This window comes from Alosa sapidissima, chromosome 9 (assembly GCF_018492685.1).
Source record: "Alosa sapidissima isolate fAloSap1 chromosome 9, fAloSap1.pri, whole genome shotgun sequence".
Taxonomy (NCBI): domain Eukaryota; kingdom Metazoa; phylum Chordata; class Actinopteri; order Clupeiformes; family Clupeidae; genus Alosa; species Alosa sapidissima.
Genome location: NC_055965.1, coordinates 15,381,023 through 15,402,382, shown reverse-complemented (window position 1 = coordinate 15,402,382; position 21,360 = coordinate 15,381,023). Strand labels below are relative to the sequence as shown.

General features: G+C 42.7%; 2 protein-coding genes across 2 annotated transcripts in view; both read right to left on the bottom strand.

The window, feature by feature from the left end:
* ero1b (endoplasmic reticulum oxidoreductase 1 beta) overlaps positions 1–14,307 on the bottom strand; it is a 21,661-nt gene extending 7,354 nt beyond the window's left edge. The window contains 9 exon segments of the mRNA XM_042102700.1: positions 6–39; positions 1,637–1,757; positions 1,931–2,004; positions 3,090–3,172; positions 8,706–8,747; positions 9,434–9,504; positions 9,506–9,518; positions 11,467–11,586; positions 13,822–14,307. Coding sequence (XP_041958634.1) covers positions 6–39; positions 1,637–1,757; positions 1,931–2,004; positions 3,090–3,172; positions 8,706–8,747; positions 9,434–9,504; positions 9,506–9,518; positions 11,467–11,586; positions 13,822–13,983 — 720 coding nt within the window. The 5' untranslated portion in view covers positions 13,984–14,307.
* Positions 14,308–17,065: 2,758 nt separating this feature from the next.
* Positions 17,066–18,398, bottom strand: LOC121718342 (serum amyloid P-component-like). Its single transcript, XM_042103362.1, has 2 exons — positions 18,341–18,398; positions 17,066–18,161 (listed from the first exon to the last, which is right to left on the bottom strand). Exons 1-2 carry the CDS (start codon positions 18,396–18,398, stop codon positions 17,542–17,544), a joined length of 678 nt encoding a protein of 225 aa, XP_041959296.1. The 3' UTR covers positions 17,066–17,541.
* Positions 18,399–21,360: the final 2,962 nt, after the last annotated feature.

The following is a 21,360-nucleotide window of genomic DNA, read 5'->3' as shown; positions in this document are numbered from 1 at the left end:
GGAGCCAGGGGGTTTAAAGGCCGGTACACTGATCTGGGCCTGCCGAAATAGAAAACAAAATCCCACTCAAGAAGGTGATAACATTGTGTGTGTGTGTGCGTGTGTGTTGATATGGGAGAAGTGTGATTTATGGCTTGTGTGAGCCAATATCACAAAGACAAAAACCAGAGAGATACAAACAGTAAAACAGGAACAAGAGAACTAAAATATGCATGCATGAGGAAGTGGTGTGTGTGCAGTGTTTCCCACAGAAATGAATTCCATTTGTGGTGATAGGTTTGCGGAATTAACTTGAATGCAACAGTTTTTAACAAATTAGCACAGCGTGGTTATGATGCTAACCAGCTTTAACTCATTGAGTGCCAAAAACGTAATATTACGTTTTTCCTTCCCATGCGTTGAGTGCCAAAAACATAAAAACTTTTTTAAATTACGAAACTAGCCACTCTAACACACCTTATATGTGATTTTGGGAACTCTGTGATGAATGGAAATGAAATATATGACGATTGAAAACGCATCTGGACATTTTATCATAACTCGGTTGCCGCTTTGGGTCGAATCAGTGACGCATGCACGTCAGCTCAAAACCAGGCCATTTTCGTGGGTCTATCACTAGGTGGCAGTCTCGCCAGGTCACTTCCCAGAAACTTTACAGGCAACACTTCATATTTCATGAAAGACGTTATATCTCCATTTCTAGAAAAAAAACAGTGATTTTGATGAAAACTAGCCACTGTTTAGCTTGGGATTTCTCAGGAACAGAGGCGTGTAGAAATACACGGTTTGCACCCACTGAGAGCTTACCTTTTAGTCTCACCTTTCAAACGAGCCATTGTATGTGTTCATAGCTATAACACAGAATATGCTGTGGCTGTACAAAAATCATCAACAATGATCTAGATTGCTGGCACTCTAGGACAAAGCTTCCGAAAACAGCTTGGCATTCAATGAGTTAAGCACAATGTAGTACAACCTGGAAAATCATTGTGTGGTGGTCAATGTTGATATTGTGGTGGGCCGCCACAAATTCAATTTCAATCTATTGTGCTTATAGAGCGCCAAAACATTACACATGTATCATGGCGCTTTACAGAATGTAGGCAATCAGAGAAAAAGGAAAGAAAGGAAGAAAAGAAAAGAAAGAGAGAGGCCCATGGGTAACAGGGGGGAAAAACTCCCTAGAATTGGAGATACATATAGGAAGAAACCTCGAGCAGATCCACGACTCAAGGGCCTGACCCATCTGCCTAGGGTCAATACAGGACAGTAAGGTCTGTATACATGACAAATGCATATGATAGTCAGGTGTAGGGAATAGGACATGTTGTTTAAAGCACCTGAAGTGAAAGTTACAAGAGGTGGGGTGATTACGTATCCGGTATGATAATGCATTAATCGTGATTTAGTCACAGAAAGTTCAAATAGTCCAGTGTTGGAATTGTCCAGGGGAAGGGAGTTGTCTCATTATCAGTGGGGGAGATTGTATATTGGCAAATAAGTCAATGTATGGGAAACACTGGTGTGTGTGTGTGTGTGTGTATTCCTGCCTGCATGTGTGTGGGTTTGTAGGTATCTGTGTGTGTGCATACAAACGAATGTGTGTGAGTGAGTGTGTGTGTGTGTATTTTCATACTTGAAGCAGTTCTCCTCATAGATGCTGTTCCACACCCTCCAGGCTGAGGGGCCCTTGTAGCCCGTGTAGCGCTCTGGGTTCAACATCAGATCCACATACTCTGACTCTGGAGCCGTCTCATCTGGAGGAGAGAGGGGCGGGGGGATTAAGTTAGAAAGCAGAAGACAGGGGAATGAAGAGCAAGTATGCACTTGCAAAATAGCCAGTATAGTTACACAGCAAATGTCACACACCACATCGTTTGCTAATGTCCGTGTGAAATTGTCCTCTTGTCATGTCATGAAGCACACTCACCGTCCAGCTCACAGAAGTGGTCTTGGGCGTCGTCATGGCGAGCCCAGTCTGCAAACGCCTCTTTGCTCTGGTTGCTACAAAGACAAGATGAGACGAGAAGAAATGAGACGGAACAACCAATCAGACAAAACTGGGAGACAAATAGAGACACTAGAAAACCAATTAAAAAACTGAGCAGTATTGATTTGTGTACACACGCACACACACACACACACAGAGTATATACATATACACACACCCTTGTGGGAAAAGGTCAGTAATCCCTACTAATCAATGCATTGTAAATTGATACAGAAAAGTCCCACTAAAATGCATAATGCCATTCAAAATACACAGTCATTTATTATTATTTTTTCTGTGTTTCGGTATGTGACAGTGGTCGTATAAACATGAGCATCCATGAATGTAACCCTTCCATATGGGAAGAAAGATGAGCTTGACACTACTGATAATGAAGCAGTAGCTTCCCCTGACGCTGCTGATGTGTCTTTGCACCTTGCTGTTCCCAGAGCAGTCATTTTGACACAGCATGGGCCATTCTTTTTTGTATATTTTGCTCCTGTGCTGTTTGTTTTGCTAATGTCCTTACAAGTCTGAATAATCCCAGGCTACTCAACCCACTCAAATTCCAATCACTCCTCCTCTCTACGTGTTTACTCACCCTAAAACACACAGAGCTGATGGCTCTGCAGAAAACAAAATACGATGATACACGGGCAAAGTTTTAGAGCAATGTTGCTAGGCAACCACTTAACAGTTCCATCGAGTGTTCTGATTGGATGATCATGACAATTTGCCAGAATTTTCCAGGAAATAAATTGTTGCCCAAGGTCGATGGGAACATGCCAGAATAATAATACACAGGATGGAACACAGCCCAGCAACACTGCTCAAAAGGTTGCCTTGTTCATCATCAACTTTAAAAATCAAAATAGCTTTCTGCCCCAAGCAGGTGTTGGTCACAAGACAAAAAAAGTCTTTAACACCAGATTAACACCATAACACAAATGTAGTGTTCGAAATGTGTAACGTGTTGATGTCTGATTCAGTGAGAGGCATGTGAAGCTAAAGGCTGGTGAACTGCTGATGCTAAATGCTAAAGATTGGAGAAATGCTCTGGACTCTTGGGAGTTAAAGTGTGAGATGTGGTGATCTTTACCTGAGTGTACTGTTGATGGCGCCCAGATTCTGAATCTGCTCACACTCTGTAATGTCCTCCACGGCGTTCAAGGCCTTGGAGTACTGCCCCGTCGAAGGAAGAGTCGGAAGAGTCGGAAGAGTCGGAAGAAACCAAGAAACGGAGAAGCCAAAGGGAGAAAAAGGAGGGAAGGTAAGAGTTTAGCTGATCACACAGCATTTGGGGAAAGTCTGGTTCACCTCAGAATCAGAATCAGGTTTATTGCCAAGTAGGGTTTCACATATTTACAAGGAATTTGCTTTGGTCTCAATGTGCATGACATACAATAATTAAAATACATAAAATACAAGAACACAATAAATACCGGTAGACAAAATGTTAGGATGAGACAGACAACAATAAGTATAGCAACACGCTGAGTTTACAAACAAACAAAAAACAACACAAAGAGCACAAAGACACCGAGTCAGCCATTCTCCTATACATAATCCTTGTTTATGAATACACTGCAATACAATGAGGTATTTAACAGGCTTTAAATAATGTTACACCAACAGCTACACTGCAAAAGCTGCTTATCTAATAAAATGGGTTATTATTCTTATATGAAGATTAAAATATCTAGTTGGTATTGTTTTTAGTATAAAGAGTAGCGCTTTTCCATAAAATCATTTTAAGAGTTTGACCTATCTTAAGGTCTCATCCTGAAAACAAGCAAATTTGTCTGCCAGTGCGTTGAGCAAATTTGTCTTGATAAGACAAGATTAGTAACACTTGGTTAGATTTCATTTTTTGCTATAACTATAAACTACGTAGGTTCAACAGGTACGACTAAGATAATCAGATCCCGCATCTAACCGGTAGGCGCTTGTGGAGGTGTGTGCAGTCATCCAGTGACTAGCTAGGGCTCAGCAGTCTGAGTTGTGTGTTAGCGGTAGGATATGGGTCACAGGCCTGAGGCTACAGCACAGGCAGGGAGCGCGCAAGCAGGTGGGATGGCCTCACCACCAAATGAGTCAAGTTTACATAAGTATATTACACACGCTTGCACACAGAGATGCAGGGGCGCACACACACACACGCATACACCCACACACTCTCTCTTTCTCTCTCAGACACAGTCACACATACAGACACACACACTTTGTAGCTGGATCAGAGGGAACCCAATGTTACTCGGGGGAAAAAAACAGACCAATGTTCACACCAATGATATTCTTATACTTACTAACAAGAGAAGAAAGAGAAAGGTCACACACTACATCAGAGAGAGAGGGAGAGAGAGAGAGAGAGAAGGCAGGGGACTGGGGAAAAAAAAAGAGTCTATTTTTGGTCTGCAGTGCCAAGTTCCTCTGCTGCTACTCTCTCTGTCTGTCTCGGTCTTTCTTCCTGTCTCTCTCTGTCTCTCAAAATATACAGATAGTAGCCTATATCTCTACAGATATAATGAAACTAAACTAAAGATTTAAGCTCCCACAAACTAATCTAACTTAACCTACCTAATTTAATTGGTAACACTTTACTTGACACCGTCATGACACATGAAACCTAACCCTAATCCTAACCTCTAACACTAATCCTAACCCTAATTTATGACAAAAAACGCTTCACTTAATAACAGAAGCGTTATGTCATAAACGTTTATGACACATTTGTGACAGTGTTATGTCAATCTTATGTCGACACTGTCAAGTAAAGTGTAACCATTTATTTTAACAACACATGCCTTTTATATCCCCATCACCCTATTGTGTCAGCTCAGCTAGAAGTAAACATTGCATTACACATTCTGAATAAAACATACATACATTTCTGTTCCTAACTCGGCTTGTTGATTGGGGCTGCACTATAGGTGATCAAACCACAAATACAGTAAACCGGTCAGCTAAATAAACGTAAATATGTACCTTATCACATTGTGTGGCCCCCTGGAAGTGTAAACCAATAGACTATCTCAGGTTAAGTGCCTACACTCCAACAAAACCTTTGCAATACATGTGCGGTGTCCCCAGATAAGAAGAGTGCTGCGAGGTGGTGGACAAGTGCTGACGTGTGTACGAACAGCATGGCAGTGGACGCCGCGACCTTGCAAGCAATCAGATGTTCCTGATGTCCCAACCATGTTCGCAGCAAACACAGGGAGCCCAGCCAAAAAACAGCCTCCCTCGCACTCACCACAGGAGGGAAGGAGAGGAGAGAGAGCAGAGAGAGGAGGAGAGAGAGAGGAGAGATGAGAGGAGAGAGAGAGAGAGAGAGTGTGTGAGGAAAGAGAAGAGGGAGCAGGGAGAGAGAAGAGAGAGCAGGGAGAGACAGCAGAAAGGAGAGGAAAGGAGAGAGCAGAGAAGTGGAGAGGAGAGGAGAGGAGAAGTGGAGAGGAGAGGGCAGAGGAGAGGGCAGAGAAGAGGAGAGGAGAGGGCAGAGGAGAGGAGAGGAGAGGAGAGGAGAGGAGAGGGCAGAGGAGAGGAGAGGGCAGAGGAGAGGAGAGGAGAGGGCAGAGGAGAGGAGAGGAGAGGAGAGGAGAGGGAAGAGGAGAGGGCAGAGGAGAGGAGAGGAGAGGGCAGAGGAGAGGGCAGAGGAGAGGAGAGGGCAGAGGAGAGGAGAGGAGAGGAGAGGAGAGGGCAGAGGAGAGGGCAGAGGAGAGGGCAGAGGAGAGGAGAGGAGAGGGCAGAGGAGAGGAGAGGGCAGAGGAGAGGAGAGGAGAGGAGAAGGTAGAGAGCAGAGAGCAGAGAAGTGGAGACGAGAGGAGAGGAGAGAAGAGGGCAGAGGAGAGGAGAGGAGAGGAGAGGAGAGGAGAGGCAGAGGAGAGGAGAGGGCAGAGGAGAGGAGAGGAGAGGGCAGAGGAGAGGAGAGGAGAGGAGAGGAGAGGGAAGAGGAGAGGGCAGAGGAGAGGAGAGGAGAGGGCAGAGGAGAGGGCAGAGGAGAGGGCAGAGGAGAGGAGAGGGCAGAGGAGAGGAGAGAAGTGGAGAGGAGAGGAGAGGAGAGGAGAGGAGAGGGCAGAGGAGAGGGCAGAGGAGAGGAGAGGAGAGGAGAGGAGAGGAGAGGAGGGGAGAGGAGAGGAGAGGAGAGAGCAGAGAAGTGGAGAGGAGAGGAGAGCAGAAAGAGATCAGAAAAAAATTAAGAGTTAGTGAGAGAGAAAGTGAGTCAAGGATGGAGGGAACCAAAAGTGAGAAAATGTATGGAAGAGAGAGAATAAGCGAGAGAGAGAGAGAGAAAGAATGTATGGAAGAGAGAGAATAAGAGAGAGAAAGAAAGACAAAAAGAGAGAGAGAGAGAGAGAGAAAGAGAGAATCAACAATAGTTAGGGGTTGAGGTGCCCTGCCAAGCTGGCCTGCTGCTCACCCCACTACCCTCTTTTACAGGAGGGAGGAAAAGAAGAGTAGAGGGAAGAGCACGGAGAGGATGAAGGATAGAGTGCAGGTAAGAAGAGAAGAGAGGGAGGAAGGGATAGACAGAGAAGGAGTAGGCTAGCCTGCAACTCACCACTGCCAACTTCAACAGGAGGGGAGGTAGAGAGGGAGGGGATGAGAAGAGAGGAGAGAAACAAAAAGAGAGAGAGAATGCAACGGTGAAATGGTGGGAAAATTGGAGTGACGGAGGTATGGAAGAGGGAGAGGGAGAGAGAGAGGGGGAGAGAGAGAGAAAGAGAGTGCACAACAAATCTTGAAAGAGGAGGTTAAAAAAAAAAGATTGAATGAGAGATAAGAGAGAGAACGAGAAACGGAAACGTCAGACTTCAGACAAAGGCTCATATGCTCATGTCTGAGGGCCCAGCAGGCCTAAGAGAATGTTCTAGAAAGGAAGGGGGGGGGGGGGGGGGGGGGCAGCATAAGCTCCATTAGCCACAGCAGCCTGGGCTAAAGCAAACAAAAGCCAAAAGCAGTCCACACACACACACACACTCTAGCTATTTCTGTCCCAACCACTCCACTTCATAAGCGAGAGACCTGCCAAACCCCCTCCTCCCTCCCTCCCCCTCTCTCTCGGTCTCTCTCTCTGTGTACCACATGGAACAACACATACACCCACACATGCAGAAAACACTCGTGTCTTGACTACTAAGGCCCTTATGAGGACACCTTGGTTGACGACAAAGCTGTGTGTGTCTGTAAGATGTAATGGTCGCACCGCATGTTTTTTTAGAGGAAAAAGAGGAACTGTATCGTTTCAAACTTGCACCTGCATAAAACAACTATGGGTAGAACACATACGCATGTTACTATGGCTGGGATCTTTCTGCATTGAGGTATTAAGGCCTGATATGCCTGAACCTATAAACCTATGAATGAATACATTAGCACAGCATCTATAACAGTGGTCCCCAAACTACGGCCCGCCAACTCATTTTGGGTGGCCCCCCATGTCCGTGGTATATAGCATCTGGCCCGCACGGGAGTACGACATCATCAAACTATAACCTCTGTAATTTCCCCATTCATTCTCTATGGCAAGTCTTAACAGTACACATGTAATACTCCTTTTGTCCACTGGTGGTTGTTATGGCGCTGTTTCACATTTGCCATCAAAACGGAATGAAATGTAGGCCCACCTGCAAACAATGTAAGAGGCCTATGCTGACTGCATCAGTGCTCAAAGTATTCTAAACGTTTATCAATTATTTGTTAATAACTAACTTCTATTCAAGTCATATTTCTGGGACTTTCTGGGATAATTATTTCTATTTTTTATTCACACGTTCAAATGTTCAGAGTTCAAAGTTCTCATCAGGTGAGTGAAAGTTACAATGGTGGTCATTTCAGATGTGTTTGCCAGCACTTCATAAAACTGTCATAGTTTGATAACTTCAAATTATTTGTAGGATATTGCTTGTTCACAACTTGAGCTATGTATGCAAAGAAACAGTCTTTTTATTAGTATTATTTCATTTAAGCTACATTTTACACTGATATGGCATGGTGGCTACATAAACACAGCTAGCAATGGTATTAAATTGCAGTAGCCTATGATTAAATGTAATGGAATATTCAACTAAGGTAGACTGTTTGGGGACCACTGATCTATACCGAGGGAAGAAAGAAACTGCAGCTGTGGCTCTTCCACTGGCTCCTAGTCTCTTTATTTTCCACTTTCACTACATGTAGAGGGAAAAATGTCCATTCACCCAGGATCTACAGGACTATATATTCACAAAAAAACAGTATTTAAAATGTCATATTTAAGAAAGTGTAAGGAAGTATGCGCAAGGCCTTATATGAAGTTTGTAAATCTCAGTGAATTTTTTTGTCTAATTATTTTTGTCGTTAGAACGAACCGCTGTCGCAGTAGTAGTGTACTGTAAGTACTGAATATACTTTAATGAGAGTGAAACCGCTGACAGGAAACAGGAACCAGGAACAGTTGCACATTCTTAGAGACCAAGGGCTCTCATTTTCATAGTGAGTCTAACTTAAACTAACATAACTATGCAAACCCACACACACACACACACACACACACACACACACACACACACACACACATATCGTATGATCGCTTCAGTTCATGCACAGGACATTGGTGGGTCAGCAACACACACCATACGACACTCTGCTTGTTGACTGACTTTGCCCATCACTTATGTCAGGGTCCCAGACCCTGGGACCTTTTCCTAAACCCTACCCTGCCGGCTGAGGTCCTTACCTTGTTGTAGTTGCCCGACTTGATTCCCACAGGGATCTTGCTCTGTAGGGGAGACAGAAACAGGAGTTGCTCATCACCATCGCCACCTCCAGGCCTCCTGAGGCCCCCCGAAATCTCCTCTCTACCTCCCCACAGACTCCCCCGCCTAGTCTCATAACTAGTCTCATGGGTGTATGTGTGTGTGTGTGTGTGTGTGTGTTGACTGGGCCAAGAAACACTTCAGTCCGGTGAGAGTTTTGCAAAGGGAGCAATGTGAGTGCACTTGGAACACGTGGTACAGCTAACAAAGCCAGCATTTGGGCATTACTCAGAACATAGGACTGGGCTTATATGGTTCTTGTGACCTATTGATAATTTACAGGTCGAATGTATTGGTATACTTCTGTAAGAGTGTGCGTAGGTGTTGAGGTATTGGATTCAGAACTTTGGATTTTTACATTTATAAGTAACTTATGTCCTGATCTTTTTTGTTTTGTGTTCTTCGACATTGATGAGATGACTGTTGTTATTTCATTCTGTTCCTGTGCTGTCCCTGTGTATATCTGTATGTGACTATGTGTTTAGGGCTAAGAGGGGACAGTATGGTTTTGCAGCGCTAACAAATGTGTATTTCCTTGTCTAGTTAGAGCAGCTGGTGGATCTTTAGGTGAAGTCATGCGGTCTCTCCTTTGATGCGCATCCTTAATAAAAATAAAACTCTAGGTGATGGGGTGTGAGTGGGGACTTACCTCCGGGCAGGGCTCCACGTGGCAGTCTTTGATGGAGCAGTGGCCATCGTCCACCCAGAAGGGGCACGGACCGCCTCAGGTTCACCTGTGGGGGGGGGGGGGGGGGGGGGGGGGGGGGGGGGACAAGCAGTGTGTAAAAAAGCACACGCACACACACACACGCACGCACGCACACACACGCACACGCACACACACACGCACACACACGCACACACACACACACGCACACACGCACACCGTCACTGAGGCTCTTACAAAATAGCTACATTCATAACTAAGTCTTTTAGGCACCCAGCTTTCTCAATCAGCTCACTTATGCGACCCACAATCAGATGCACTGTCAGGGCCTGCTTTTGATCACAGCTTTAGAGTTTATTTTCTTGTTCATTTATGTGTGTGTGTGTTTGTGTTTGTGTGTGTGTGAGAGAGAGAGAGAGAGAGAGAGAGAGAGAGAGAGAGAGAGAGGCAGAGGGGCAAGTAACGACTAAGAAAAACAGATCAGCCGACCTCTACACACAGCCCTGGTTTCAAAATGGTGGTTCAGCCTTTCTCTCTCTGAGAGAAACTCATTACACGCTTCCTGGGGTGGCTTCCGTGCCCCCTATCACACTCAAGAGACGTAACAGCTCTATCCTGTCCTCTGCCACGTCAATGAAAAAAAAAAAAAAAAAAGAAATGAAAAAATACTGCCACATCAGCCTCCCCCGTCCGCCCCCCTCCCCCTCTCGTCTCAACACTTGTGAGAGGTCCTGTTATGCATGACTGGTTGTTAATTTAAAGCAATGGGCCGGAAGGAGTTTTTTTTGGTCCAAAACAAGCAAACTCACTAGGTAACAACCAATAAACTTGCAGTGATTAAAGACAGCCCAGCAGACCGAGGGAACCATAAAGCCAACCCATATGGGAGGTCTCATTATTTATTAGTAAATGTGATAATGTATTCATTCACACATACACAGTAACACAGAACAAATGCATGTTTTACCTTAAAACATATAAGTCAGCTCTTTACCAGATTTATTTTGCAGGTGTTGTAAATGACCAATGGATTCAGGATATGTTTATAAATACCTTTTCCTTACAGCCACATTTGTATTTGTGGCTGCAGTAAGAGCTGCTTTCCCCCCCCAGGATGCTCAACCCAAAGCACAAAACTGTATAATGAGGGACCAATATGGAGAGCTAGTGAGAATGACAGGTGTGCTTGTCAGTCCTTACCAAGACTGACCACATATCGATGAAAGGACTCTCAGAAGTTCTGTAGGCAACATATTTGGGTGTGTCCTTGAAATGTTGAAAAGTTGGTAACACAACATTATAAATTCAAGTGTTCTAAGGTCGGGATTTACGTGAAATTCAAATGGTAAGCAGATGTCAACTAAGGCCCTGCTAGCCTTGTGACTGACTACGACAGACAACCGAACTATTGTTTGTGGCATTGTTGATTTGTTAACATTCAAACACCTGTGTCTCTCGAGGCGGGGAGGGCTGGTGGTTTAACCAAATCCTGCGTTTTGGTTTGGCTCCTGGTTTACACAAAGGAAACACCTATACAACGGACACTACAGGGAACTGCAGTATTGTCTAGCTGAGTTTCATTCGTTTTTTTAGGCTGCATCCTTGGACAACACAGATTATCCCTTGGACAACGCCTAGGACATCCTCGGATTATGCCTTGGACAATGACTAGGACACCCTTGGAAAACGCCTAGGACACCCTTGGAAAACGCCTAGCCCACACCACACGCTCCCCAAAGTTACACGTCAACCGCACATGCAAATGAACACACACTGACCCACACTCATTTGCATTGGCTGACCGAGAGGAGTACAAGTGGGCAATGTGCCGGAACAGAAACTAGCCGAGTCATTTTAGATAAAGCTGACAATTCTAGAAAGAGGTTTGAGGATATCAAACTTGTTGGGTCGAAATTTTAAAAGCTAAGACAGTCCATTTGCAAAATCCTGTGGCTTTAGAATGACATCTCGGTAGCCATCTGGATGTCATTCAAGGCAGAAAGAAGCAAACTCACCTTGTAATACCTGAAGAAGTCTCTCTCTGTGAGCTTCCTAATGAGGGGGTAGACCTTGAAGTTGTTGAAGACATCGATGCTCTCGACATCGCAAAAGCAGTCGTCCAGAACACCAGTCAACTGAATGAATAGGAACAGAGGAACACTGAGGTGTTACATTTCAAAGGTTCTACAGAACCAGTTCTAGAAACTTCTCAGAGGAAGACAAAATAAAAAAAGATATATAAAAGTAGAATACAGTGATATTTTACTCAATCACAAAACATAAATAACATGAGCCTAATAGAATAGAAACAAAGTGATGTGAAGCCAAACCAATGACAGACGTGGTTGCTACACTCCACCTGGTAACTCGTTGACATCATGGTTCTGGAGAAGCCCTGTTTTCAGCTATAACCCAGTGATTCAATTTTAATATCAAGTGAAGGTAACAAGCTTGAAAAGAATAACAAAAAATAGCTAATTTGTTTTCAGTGCCATTCAAACATCCAGTCTGTTCAACACTTCCTGTAATTGATACAAACTGGTCTAGGGTGTTAACCACTATCTGTGCAATGTTGTCAGTCAAATGGGAAAACAATGTCTATTACATACATTGATGTAAATGTAAAGGTAAATTAACTGCCAAAAGCCTTAGCCTGACCAGTTCTTCAGATATGCATTAGACACTAACAGCTGCTGGGAAGCTTTAGGAGGGACTGAGTCTGACACTGGACACCAGACAACAGCATACATAATTTAAGCCTTAATTAAAATCATTCCAACAGGTCGGGAGGTAAAATAAATAAATTAGTAAACAGGTTTAAGTCAAAGTGACATCAATAAGTGAACATGTCTAGGTTTAAAGTTATTTTTCAGTCCCCTCTGGCTTCAGATGACTACTGAGACATAGGGTAACGATGAAGTGGACTACAGTAAAATTTCTGGTCTGTTAAATGAAAAAGCCCGAAAGGACCAGGCTAGGTTTAAGTCAAAGGAAAATACGAAGAATATAATCTCACAACATCCAAGACTAACATCTAGAGACATCTCGAGGGAACGCTTTAAAATATGATGACATGGGTTGGTTATCACAGACACATAACCGTTATGAACTAAGAGGAGCTCGTGTTGCCAGTGTGAACCCAACCTTAGCATGCAGTAATCCAAAATAAAGAATGTGCAGTAACGATGTTGTCCAAGGGCTACAAATATTTCCGGACATGTCGTAAATACGGAACTTTCGCTTCTTCTGGCTTCAGTTCATTAGTTTCAGAACTTTGTTGCTAGTCTCTCTCTTTCTTCTGAAGTGCTGCCATTGCTAAACCAAACTCCCGAAGACAAAGTCGCTATATGAGCAGTTGATGCATTATTATGCCAGTAAGGGACTTTGCTGCGTGGGTGAGAGCGTGCCAGGGGTCTGCGAGGATGAGCTGTCACTTTGGGGCCACTTGCTTTTTCCTCGTGCCCATTCTGTCCCTGCAGGCACCGCCTCCAAAACAAAGGTGCACGTTCGTAGAAGACAAGTTCTGACCCCTCCCCCGTTCTCTGTGAATTGTAGTTTTTGTTTTTTACACTGTCATAGCCTCGGGAGGTTGGTCTCACTGTACAGAACTACATATCCCATTGACACGATTAATACGATGTTATGTCTATCCAATCAGGTTACACCACGATTTACAACAGTAAGGGGTGCGCAGTGTTAAACTGTTTGAAATATGTGATTGAACAAGACAAACAAGTATTAGACTAGAGGGAATATTACAATAACATATTTTACGTAACATTAGGCAACATCATTTCAGAATCGGACACGGTCTACGTTGAATGTGATACTCAAAATAATAGAAGCAACACAACTGTCTAATGTCTTGCTTGTTGTAACATTAAGGACAACTTATTTAAGCATTTTTCGGCTAGGCTAGATTAATCTTCAACCACTTTGAAACGTTTAAGCAACCCAAGTATGCCTCTGTCGTTCTAAAATTCCATGCGACAAAGAGAGAGAATATGCTCGAAGTTGAAACACTTCAAAACATTTCAACGTGATTGGCCTTAAACGTCCACGCCAATATCCAACATTTAATTAATAATCCTGATTGCGGCTAGTAACCAGTTACTATATGCTAATTCAGTGACGAACGAGGGTTTTGTTTTAGAAGAATTCTCATTATTCTCTAGCTATGCATGTCAAAACACGAAATACCACTTCCAAACTATAAAAATGACGTCAAATGAAGGTGACTGTGGAAAATGCGAGAACACTGACTAGCAAGTCACCCATCCTGTTTTAAACCTCTGATAACAAAACCTCTGACACATTCTGTTCAAGTGCACACATACAGACACATGTTCTGAGTTTGGCGCAAAGCTTACTTGGCAAAAACAGCTTTGCTCTTCGTTGTCGGATGCACTTTTCTCGGACTGACGGTTCTGTGGCGTGTTGACGTTGTATTGAAACCACCCCTGAACAAAATCTCCAAGGAGCAGCCACAGTAATACAAATAGTCCTGCGTTCTGAACCGTGACTTTTAACATTACTGTTGCACAATAAGTATGTAACCGTGACTATAAACAAAAATGACAGACTGACCAAATGGCATCGAACTAATGGTTTAACGACTAACGTTAGCTAGCTGTAGTTGGCTAGCCTGTGCTAAAGAGCATTCGTCTTTTACCGCCGGTAGAGCTTAACTACACTGTTAAATTCCATAATATAGGTTCTGTTGCACGGAGATATGTTAAGCTATTTCTAAATTAAACTATAAATAAGCCTGAAAACAGCAACACTAGTTGTACGGTCTGCTTCCAGGGCGATCAACATTCGTGCTGTCCATGATACGGCAAGTGCAAAGGATCAATTTTTTCTCATGACCGACCAACAGTTACAAATACGCCACAGAGCCGCAGTAGTTATACAATAGCGCCCTCCATTGTCGTCAATATCGCACGATAGGCCTATGTAGTAATGTCGCAGATTTTAGGCCAGTCAATCTAGTCCAAAAAGACAAAAATAATTGTTGCAACAGAAATGTCTCATAGTTTTATTGGTCCTAATACCCTCCTATCCTGAATCATTTACTAAAAGTCTGATGTAGATGGAGTGGAACATATTTTCGAGATTAGGCCTAAAGGCCAAAGTTGTGCCCAATTCTAAAGTTGTGCCATAACACTTTTTTGTAAGCCAGGAAGAAAAAAAGCATTATTACTTTCTTGTTTTGCATATTAAAGTGACTACTGGGCTTTCTCTTCTTCACCAGTTTCTGAATTATGGTTTTGGGTACATATTGTCTATTTACAGATTTCAATATCAATGACTTGTCTGTTAATAGTGGTTTCCGCTGAAAAAATGTATTCCCTTTCACTATAATCTTTAAAGGGTGTTTTCTCAAAATTAGGTTTCCGTACTGTGGAGGAGAAATATCCACTTCAGTAGCCTAACACCTACATAAACTATTCATTACATATTTCTTCCTACCTGTATTTTGTGTTTGAGGTGTTCTGTGATGTAAACAACTGAGCTTGATAGTTTCAGTATTGGAGACTCAATGAGATCACTGTTTTGAAATCCCCAGTTCACCAGCCCTGTTAGGGGACATTATGAGATCTCTCTTGGCAAAAGACGTCAAGCACAGATAGTCAGATTGGCCATGATGGCTGTTAAGTAGACCTTTAGCTTTGCAGTGGAACAGTGCAGTGGTAGAGTGCAGCATTTTCTTTCTGATGTCATCACTATCACTTATGGAGCCCCCAAGGGGACATTGGGGGGAATTTATTTTTTCCATTGCAAAGGGGATTTGTCTTTTTTAAACTTCTGCATTCCCTCACAAGGGTTGTGTCCCTTTGAAATAGTTTTGCATTCCCTCATAAAGTCACAGGTAATGTGATGGAATGCAAAACTAGACCTATTGCGAGTAAATGCAAAAACATTGTGAAGGAACTGTTGCAAGGGGATGCAAAAGTAGCTCAAAAATTGAGCACCATCCTGTGCACCATCAAGGGCTTCATATGGACCTGTTGTGGGTGGCAGGGCCATATGGAGCCCTTGAAGAGCCATGGGTTTTACGGCAAGATTTTTTAAAAATACATTTTTGGAGGGTGGTCTGTCCATGGACAGTTTTTTTTCAGTTGGGCATCTGTGCATTGTGCAGCCTCAAACCCAGTTTAGATGTAGATGAGTTGATGTTAAGTGTAATGTGGCTACATTACAGCTGGGACGTAACTGTGCCCAGAGGTGGGACAGACACATCTTCCTATCTGAAAGACAGTGTTATCAAAGATCCTTGATTACTAGCTCCGCTTTAACCCACTCTGGTGTTATATTTTGCAGGAGAGATATGAGGCATTAGTGTGTGAACAATTACTGTAGTTGGATTTGTGTGTAGACTTTTGAAAAAAAAAAGCTTTGAAATTGTGTGTAGGCAGTGTTGGAAATAATTGCAAACTGTTATATGTGTTATTTGGAATATAGAGTTTTGCATACGTAGTTGCCTGGGTAGCCTTGGTTGAGTGCAATGAACAATAACATGTAGAACTCCACTGTTATGTTTACATCAAATCGTTCAAATTTAATTGTTCAGAGAAAACATGTTCGCCATGAACATTTGCCACTGTTTGCCAAATTTAAATGCACCTCAGACAGGGCTGTAGTGGAGGCTAAATGCAAGTAAACACAATTTATCCACCTCTGAAATTTCACAAATACAGTTTATCCACCACTTATTAGTTTATATCCACCTCCGAAAAGAGTTAATTCACCAATTGCATTTTTAAACATAAAAAAATTACACTGTATTATCCACATTTACAATATGTACACTTCGATGTATCGACACTCATTTAATATCGCTAGTATTGTTATAAACATTGGTCAACAACCTATCATCAAACATGTTCTGAATGCCTTTTTTTAAAATCCAATAGCCTACTGCATGGTGCAGTCCACCTTACCGTGATCACAGAATTCATAGTTTACCCACCTCTTATTTTACCACTATACCCCTGACCTCAGATGATGTCCAAAAATGTCATGTAGTGATGTGTGTCTCGAGCTTCAAATTGCTTATAATGCCAAACTGTTAATCCAAGCTTCTGCAAATCCATCCTCACAGTTGTCAAGCTCTGACACATGTAGGCCTAAAGCCCCATCTCAACCTGCTGTTTGTGTTTGTCAATTTTGATCCCATGTCACCGCTTTGCTAGCCTAGAAATCTAGACGCACCCTAGCGGCAGCAATTACATTTGCTGCCAGGGCTAGTCTAGCAACTCTCCGTTAGCTTGTGAGCTCGAAAAACTAAACTTCTATCAGGCCAATCAAATTGTGTATACACTTGTTAGGCGGGCTTAACATAATGATTGATGGCAGAGTTGCAACGGTTTGGCTTGAATTCCCTGCTACTTGAAAACAAATAAGATAATGTTGCTGTTGGCGAACAGTGTGACACGAGTTAAGCTTTTATTAAGTTGGCAAAAGTGAACTAGCCAACTAGCTCCGCTGGTGGGAAACGCATGGGACTCAGCGCTGTCCTATTGCGTGCAGAGGGAATTTGAAAGACAACCGATTATCCCGCCCCTCGGACTGAGCACTGCGAACGGTGAGTGCCCAGACCCTACATTTTAATGTGGGTCTGACTCGTCAGGCTACCGCTTTGCTATGTTGCCCACCCAATATTTCTTCCAGCCCACCTTTACAGTATAGTAGGCTATACTGGCCCTGGTAGGTGTGACTGGTCTTGTGCAATTAATTATATGACCACAAAATATCACTTTTACAGAGGACCACAGATGCTTCAGTTAAGTGATATGGAAGCAAGATAAACAAATTAACAGTTTATAAAACCTTTAGTCAGGTGAGATGACATCAATGCACACTTCTTTGGCCTAAACTTTATGTTTGTAATACCATTTACCCTGACAAATATCCTGATTATACACTGGAAGAAACAGGGGCAGATGGTAAGAACACATGAGAATGTTTTTCATCTCTTTGTTTAGGCTTCTCTTCAGATCCATCATTAATGTCTTTGTATCACACTCTGTTTATTTTGTTTCTTCATATCATGACAGTCTGTGTAGTGGCCAGGGCAATTTCTGCCTCTAGGGACAGATATTGATTTGATTCGGCTCAACAATCACATAACCATGTTTGGTATACTCCAGATTTTTCCAGTCAACAACATTACCCGGTCTTGAAATAACACACTTCATATAGTTCTCAATTTCGGCGGGAGAAAGCACATTGTCCCACATGTGAACATCAGTAACGTGTCCATAGAATGCATCATGCACATCAAATCCACCCGCATACGCGTCTTGGTCTTGCCCAAGCATGATGCTTGGGGTTCCTGCAATGGATGCGCCAGCCTGAAGTGCTTTTTTCGCACTCGGTTTCCCATTGACCCAGAACTGAGCTAGACCGTTACCACTGTCCCAGGTCACACAGACAGAGTTCCACTCGTTCAGCCCAGTCGGCAGACCGTTGAAGATGACACCCTTGTCACCGATATACAACCTGTACCTTCCGTCCCCTCTGAAGAATACAAAGCCATCCGCATGTGATGGAGTGGATATAGAAAACGGCGCCTGTTCCTTGTTGTAGTCGGAGAAGAACCTCAAACACACTGTGACGGAGAAGAAAATCTTTTCCACTGCAGGGGTCACCTTCACGTGGGCAGTGTTGGTTTCCGCTGGGAAGATGATTACTTTCCCCGACATGTCTGGATGCAACATAACACAGCATCATTTATAAACCATTTAGCCAAAACATAAACTTCATTTAAGTGTCCCCACACCTCCACAGTCAAGGCATTTATTAAGGTAAATGTTACACAAGAATATTATAGAGACTTTCTATAATTTCCAAATAATGTATTTGCATCTAAAGAACATGGATTACCATTTGGAACAGCATAGCAGCTTGAGACCATTAGAAAAAGGATTGCCAGTTTCATCATTTTGGATCCTCCACCAGACAGCAAGAATAGCAATTGTCTCTGTGTCAGTTCACCCTGCTTATATTATTTCCTTATCTGGTTTTATCACCTTTTCACAAGCCAGACATGTGATGTGTTGACCTTAATTGTTTTATTATAGTCTTGACCTGATTAGTTTAGCCTTAGCTTAGATATCCAACTGCATATTCTGCTGAATGATTTAGTTTGCAATTAATATCATATTTTTTCTCTTTCAGAATGAACAATAGCTAGATGTCATGATTGTAATTTCACCTTCTCTCAACTTCTGTTTTTATTGGGTTTGAATATCAAAATGTGTTCATAAATGCTCATCATTGTACTGCAAACAGAGGACAAAAGCCTTTTACAGCATTGACATGAAAATAGGTCAAGAGGCTGAACCTTGTGTGCATGTGTTATTAAACAGCTTGTCAAAAGTGTATATCGACGTTGGGCAATAAGTTGTGACGTTGAGACATTGGGCATCCTTGTGCCCTTATCAAGGCAATTAACCCGAGTGAACCTTGTAATAAAATTGACATATGTAAGTCACTTTGGATAAAAGTGTCTGCTAAATGAATGAATGTAAATGTAGTAAGCCTAGGCTACAAAAGTGTGGATGTTTAAAGCCTTAATATTTATTGGACGACAGGCTAAACAGTCAGTAGCCTAACACAAGTTCAGTGAGGCTCATGCAATCAACCTGTAGGCCTATTATTATGACCGCCGCGCAGCGAAGCGGCGGTCATATAGGTTTAGTCAGATTTTTTTTTTTTTTTCTTTTTTTTCTTTTTCGCATGCCCAAATTTCCGTCAATGATTCCCGGGACACTGAAAGACCGGGGTACACGAAACTTGGTGGACATGTAACCCCACATGGATAGCATGGAACCATCGTTTTTCGTTTTGATCTGTAGCCCCCCCGCTGAATTGGACCCCCCGAAAGGCGGGTAGGGCAGACACAGTTTTCTGTGAATATCGAAAACCGTAGGGTTTAGGAGGACCATTTTTTTTTGTATGTTGATCTCAAGGGGCCATGTCAACCCATTCCATAACCACTCATTTCATGTATAGCGCCACCTAGTTAAACACAAAAAAGTAAAAATGAGGTGGTGTAATTGAAGGTATCTGTGACCTAACATAGTCAAAACTGCACGAAATTGGAAGTGTAGGATCATTATGACACCCTCTGTATGCACGCCAAGTTTTGTGGAATTCCGTTCATGGGGGGCCACACAATAAATTAATTTATGTTACTATACACCAACTGGCCTGTAGGTGGCCGGAGACAGTTTTCTGTGAATATCTCGAGAACCGTAGGGCCTAGGAGGTCCACCTTTTTTTTGTATGTTGGTCTTAAGGGGGCATGTCAACCCATCCCATTACCACTTATTTCATGTATAGCGCCACCTAGTTAAAAATTAAAAAGCAACAAATTAGGTGTTTTCATCTCAATATCTCTGGCTGACAAGGTCAAAACTGCACGAAATTAAAAGTGTAGGATCATTATGACACCCTCTGAATGCATGCCAAGTTTTGTGTACTTTCGTTCATGGGGGGCCTTACAATAAAATAATTTATGTGTACATTTAGTGACGTACACCAACAAGGATTCCCGGGACACTGAAAGACCGGGGTACACAAAACTTGGTGGGCATGTACCCCCACATGGATAGCATGGAACCGTCATTTTTCGTTTTCATCTGCAGCCCCCCCGCTGGACTGGACCCCCCGAAAGGAGGGTAGGGCAGACACAGTTCTCTGTGAATCTTTTATGGTATGTTGGTCTCAAGGGCCCACATCAACCTGGCTCATAATCACTCATTTGTGATTTGCCCCCCGGTAAAAAATGAAAATCAGTAGGATTAAAAGAAAGCCAAAATAAATATTCATCATCATCATCATGGCTGCATTTTCAGTATTTGGCGAGAAGTAGTCGTTTGTCCACTAGATGGCGCATCGTTGCAGTGAGACGTAATTTTGTTGGAAGTTAAAAGTGGGTTGGAAAAAACAATGGACGCTTCATACAAGGACTGTAATTTACCGCAGCGAACATCTAATAAGGATACGACGATGTTAACATGAAGTGTAATTCCCATTTCTTCTTGAAGCCGAAATAAATCTGAGGATGTTTATCGGACATGCTTGGTTTTTACTGCAGGTACGTTAATCTTGTAATATCAATAAGGACCTAGGTAATGTTACCGTTAGCGTTGGTTGAGTGATGGAGGCATTTGATTTATTGCATTTGTAGAAAACTATAAATGCGGTTATACCAAGCAAATGTATAGCAGCACTGTTTGTATCTTTCGACTGTCATTTATTGCACGTGCTACAAAATCATTCTGTGCAATGGAAGATTTACAAACGTTACACCGGTCTGATACAGTTTTGCCTATACATGCGTGAGACTGAGACGCCTGTTTATTTTGTTTTAAGTGCGTGCAGGGTGTGAGAGGGGAATCGATGTGCTTTGATTACAGCTTGGTAGTTGTAGTCTGTGAAATTAAAAAGCACGTGTGTGTGAAGTATCCAAACAATGACACCTTCATTTCATTATGGCTGCTTTAGCAAAACACCTTAAGCTACTGTGTAGTGGGTCCCATTTAGAAGTGGCTACTTCATTCGCGTTTTCCTTGACTCATGGAGCTGCGTGAATGTTATTACAACTTTTCGCCACGATATGACAGTTTAAGTCCGCTTGATACTGTAAGGCGTAAGCCATTGGTTTCCAAAGGAGATTTTATTTGTGTCGCCAGCATAGCCTATTGACAATTTATGTTGTAAATAGGCCTACCTTATAATCCTACCTGTAGCTTAGGGAAGCTAACAGCTTTCTATTAGGATCTAGTTTGTTAGTTACCGTTTTGTCATAACTCCCTGATGCATTTTTGCATTTAGAATAGCCAGAGCGTGTATATCTCAATCGGAAAATTAAACAATATCGGGTGCCTATGGACTAG